General features: G+C 34.6%; 1 protein-coding gene across 1 annotated transcript in view; it reads left to right on the top strand.

The window, feature by feature from the left end:
* The window catches only part of LOC131145712 (cytochrome P450 704C1-like), a 6,421-nt gene extending 2,326 nt beyond the window's left edge, over window positions 1–4,095 (top strand). The window contains exon 7 of the mRNA XM_058094909.1: window positions 4–4,095. Coding sequence (XP_057950892.1) covers window positions 4–345 — 342 coding nt within the window. The 3' untranslated portion in view covers window positions 346–4,095. The remainder of the gene's footprint in view (window positions 1–3) is intronic.
* The last annotated feature ends 916 nt before the right edge of the window (window positions 4,096–5,011 follow it).

Below are 5,011 nucleotides of genomic sequence, written 5' to 3'. Positions count from 1 at the left end.
CAGGATGGGAAGATTTGCCTCTCAGATGATACCTGGCCAGATGGATACAGTGTGAAGAGAGGGGATACCGTGTTTTACCACCCTTATGCCATGGGTAGGATGAAATTCTTATGGGGTGATGATGCAGAGGAATTCCGGCCGGAGAGGTGGCTTGATGGAGATGGCATTTTTCGGCAAGAAAGTTCTTTCAAGTTCACAGCCTTCAATGTAAGGAAAAAATTACTTTTATTGAGCACCACATATTCAGAAAATATTCTGAAAAAAGCATTAAGAAACAATTCATTTGATAGCTGGATGCCCAAGAAATGCGTAGAAAAAAGAAACTGTAAAACTATTATTAAATGAAAAATACACCTCAATTGAGCTAAACATTTGTTTAGGCATGGTAGGGTGGAAGTAGTTGCTTTTCTCTACTCCCCGAAAGTATGGCATCTGTGGTTCAAAATTTTGATGTCCTGTTCAACACCTTTTGTCAAAAAGGAAAAAAGTGATGAAGAATATCACAAGGAACTTCTAAATCAAATTGTCGATGTCAAACAGATTTATCTTTAAGTTCACCTAAATTCTTCAGCATTTTGAGGGATGGAAAACTTACACCCATTATATGGATTGTTATGCAGGATATCACAAGGAACTTCTAAATCAAATTGTCGATGTCAAACAGATTTATCTTTAAGTTCACCTAAATTCTTCAGCATTTTGAGGAATGGAAAACTTACACCCATTATATCGATTGTTATGCAGGCAGGCCCAAGAACTTGCTTAGGGAAGGACTTTGCATACAGGCAAATGAAGATATTCTCAGCTGTCTTGCTAGGCGCCTTCATATTCAGGCTAAATGATGAAAAGAAGGTGGCCAATTACAAGACCAATCTTACTCTGCACATTGATGGGGGCCTCTACGTCCAAGCCTCCAGGAGAATGAAAAATGGAAGTTCCATGGAGGCTTAATTGCATGTTTCTGCATAGTTTTTGAAGGGGGAATTGGGATGGGGGATGGGCTACCCCCTTCGTGTAGCTGATGGGCCTCATAATTGACTGGCATTTCATATGAGGGATATTTTATCAGAAATAGTGTCCCTATCCATGATGAACTAAATTTATAGATAACTCCAAGTTTTGATTTAATTCACATGGCTTTTTTTTTATTGAACTATTGAGACATATAGTTTCATTGCAATTTCTGCATGGTAGTTGAGGAGCAGACAATTTCAAAGTGAGGAAAAGAAATGGTGTATATATGCTGTTGAAGGCTGCTATTATGAATTGAAGGGACTGCATGAAACATTTTTTTTTTTTTTTAAAGTTAATATATATAAAGGGAATAAAGTAATAATGGCCAAGGGATGTAAATAGAAAGCAGAGTCATGCCAATAGTATGTGCAGTTCATGTGTACGAAATATGAACAATTTCATAATATGGAGGATAAATGATCCATCAAAACAGAACTCAGCTAACATGTTTCAAATGGCCTCAGAAATTTGCTTTGATAAAAAGGCCAAGGATGAAGTAAACTTTAGAATTCTAATAATTGGAAACAGACCGTTTACAACACTTCTGTTTTAACAAAATGCAATTTACAAAAAAAAAAGTCCTAGATTCTCCCCTCGGCAGGGTGAGGGAAGTTCAAGGAATGTCAAAAGAGAGAAATAAAATTTGAAATTTGATCATCATCATATTCTCCTGGACATGAAATTGATCACACCACATATGCGCAAATGGATTCTATAATGAATTGTCAACAAGATACAATAGATTGAGCCTAGTTAGTGATATAGATTATTTGCATATTTGCTGAAAACATCCAAATATTCTATTTTAATAGCTTTTCATGATGTCGAAAATTATTATATTGGAAAACATTTTTCAAAAATTTATTATTTTTAATGAATGTAAAGATATAGTGCTGAAAAATGAGTGGGAAGAAGAAGAGATTCTTTAATTGCCTGCAAATTCTCAAGTAGAAATTGAGCATGTCTTCTTGAATATTTGTGTCTTCACAAAATTAAATTAACAGTTTCTCTAAGGACAGAGGAGTTGCATCTATTTAAAGCAACACAATGCCCCACTAGCATGCTATAGCCCACTGCCCATGCAATGTTTACGTGTGCATGCACATGACCACCTTATAAAGTCCAAGTGGGCTACCTATGGACAACGGTAGGCCCATACATTATAAGGTGCTTGAGATGTATGGTTATAAACACATATTCATTTTTTCCTTAGCTTTTGAAGTTGCTTTTCAGTGTAGATGTGGGGCAACCATTTTGTATCTATGTCTCAAAGGCACTGAATATTTGAAAATTATCCAACACTTTCCCACCAATTTAAAAATGCACATGAGAAAATTCGTATAAATCTTCAGGGAGTAATGTTTATAGTCCCTATAGTGGAATGTTACAAATTAATTGAAAATCAAAGATGTTCCAGTGCAAGTAAATGAAAGCAAATGAAAAATAGTCCATATGCATTTTTGGTTGGAAGCATGTGTTATGCTCATGCATGTACATGCATCGATATTTGTTATGCATTGGAAGTTGGAATTATATTATTTCATGACCTCCCAAGTAAATTGGTTAAGGAATTTCATTTGGGATTTTGAATAATAAATTTTATTTGAAGGTCCATCAAAGCATTATGTGATGATTTCTTCTCTAAAAACAACAAATGTTTAAGAAAGTTAAAAAGAAATAAAGTTGAGATATCTTGTCATTAGAGAAAGGGTGCGAGATAAGCGCCAAGATGATAAGTAGAGCCATTGATTAAAGTGTTGACGCCTAAATGCATAATGAGCATGCAAACTATGTCTTATAATTTATGTATATGCACATTATTGAAAATGAAAGATGATGGAAAATGATTATGGTGTTCGACATTATTGTAGAACCATTTTTATGATATGAACATAATTGAACAATTCATAGTCTTCCTCGTTATGACTTATCTAAATAAATGTTAAGCATGTGATATATGGAAGGAATTATGTTAGATATTTAACATAAAACTGTCGTGATCCACCTTAGTTATTTGTTTCATTAAGTGCACAATGAATGCTAATCTAAATAAAAGAAATATGTTTCTCAATGTGATCATTGGATCAATTGGGAGAATGTTGGAAATTTTTATATATGTGTGGGTGATCTTCATGATCAAAAAGGTTGTGTGTGTCTACATATAAATAATTAATTAAGTAGTAAGATTTATCTGGTACATTGACCAAAGTCAAGTACCTTATTTTTTGGTACGTAAGATACAATGACCAAAGTCATGTATCCATAATGGTTAATGTAGAGTCTCCCGAGATACATTGGTATAACGGATATACATTGACCAAAGTCATGGATCTCATAACCAATGTATCATTAAGGGCTACATCAAATTTAATTAAAGTACATTCACTTTGGAGGAAAGGGAAGGCATATGTATACATTTATAACTCTTTGTTGGATTGAGTCACTAATGGAATTCTATATATAGGACTCTTGGTCCCTCTCACCACTCAACCAAGTTTGGAAGAATCTTCATCAATACGACTAAAATAAAACTGAGTAAAGGGAGAGAGGATCAAGTAATTTTCAGCATAATAAAGACTTGATCAACAAGAATAGAAGGAAAGAAGGGCTAAGATTATGGTTTACAAAATAAGTTGAAGATCCTCATGGAAATTTTCTAACAACCACAACTAGCAATGTGAGCAGGCCCCTCTGACTGACTTGGTCAAGCAAGCTATTCCAGCCCAAGTTTGAAACTATGGGATCTGCTACACAAACACAATATTTTGAAGCACCTTATGCATTCTTTCAGGATGAGGTTTTGTAAATCCTACAAAACAAAGGCAAGATTCTTTACCAAACTAACAGTCAAATCTCTAGGCTATCTTTCTCAGCATGACAACTTTAGTGTATTATTTGGCAAGGCAGCAACTGACAATGATCTAGTAATGGAAGTCATGTAGTTAATGATGCCACAAGACTTAAATTATAACCACAATCTTAATAAAAAGCAGAATAAAAAAATTGAATATACTCGAGGTGATTGCATTTCAAAAACTGATGGCATTATTCCATTGGGTTAAGTGTTGATTGCTTTAAATAAAGTAACCATCATCTCACAAAGACAATGTGCAAAAGAAAGAAAATTTCACATAAATATTCCAACAAAAAGATTTCAATGACAAGATCATCCTCAAAATTCCATATATCAAGCAAATCAAGTAACCACGAAACCAATCCAAACAGGTGCTGTGATACTGAGTGCAGGCAAACTGCATGCGGCAAATGCAGAACACTGTGCGTAACAACTTCTAACAATCTCATTAAAAATTATAACATAATTCAGTCACCCATCCAATACTGCAGAGTCAAACCATTAAATATATATATATATATATATATATATATATATTTAATGGTATATAGGAATCAGAAAATGTTGCTAAAAATTAAAATACTGACATTCTTTGTTGAATGCCATAACTTTCAGAGAAGTAAATGGAATTTCAATCCCCATGGTTGTGCCATTTGCTCGTGCTCATATTTTTCAGGAGGAGCAAATAGATGCTGCCTCCTGAATGTCACTCTGACTGTACGAGAAATTTGATGCTGCCTCCTGCAATGCACAAGTGTAAAAAATTAAACAGCAGAGCAAAGGGTATTGCAAACTGATGCACATGTTTCCACAGAGAACTATTTAGTTTCATGTTTTCTATCTCTCAACCAGAATTCATTTGGAGTCCATATTCATTAAAACATGCATAGCATTGTATGCCATTGCATACAAAAATGTACCAATGCCTCAAACATGACAAGGTGAGTACCCAATTACCCATTACCTATTCAGCTGGCTTTGATTTTCCTCATAGTCCATCACTCCACCAAGTTCAGAGTAGATCTCCTGGTGCCTTTGGGCCAACGCCAGCTTGCTTATAGTGTGCAACCTTCTCACAGCATAGATTAGACACATCAACAACTGTTTCTTTGTATTTGAATATAAACTCATTCTTATATTTCT

This window comes from Malania oleifera, chromosome 13 (genome assembly GCF_029873635.1).
Source record: "Malania oleifera isolate guangnan ecotype guangnan chromosome 13, ASM2987363v1, whole genome shotgun sequence".
In the NCBI taxonomy this organism is placed as follows: domain Eukaryota; kingdom Viridiplantae; phylum Streptophyta; class Magnoliopsida; order Santalales; family Ximeniaceae; genus Malania; species Malania oleifera.
The sequence above is the reverse complement of the archived record's forward strand: the minus strand, read 5'-3'. Positions and strand labels throughout refer to the sequence as shown.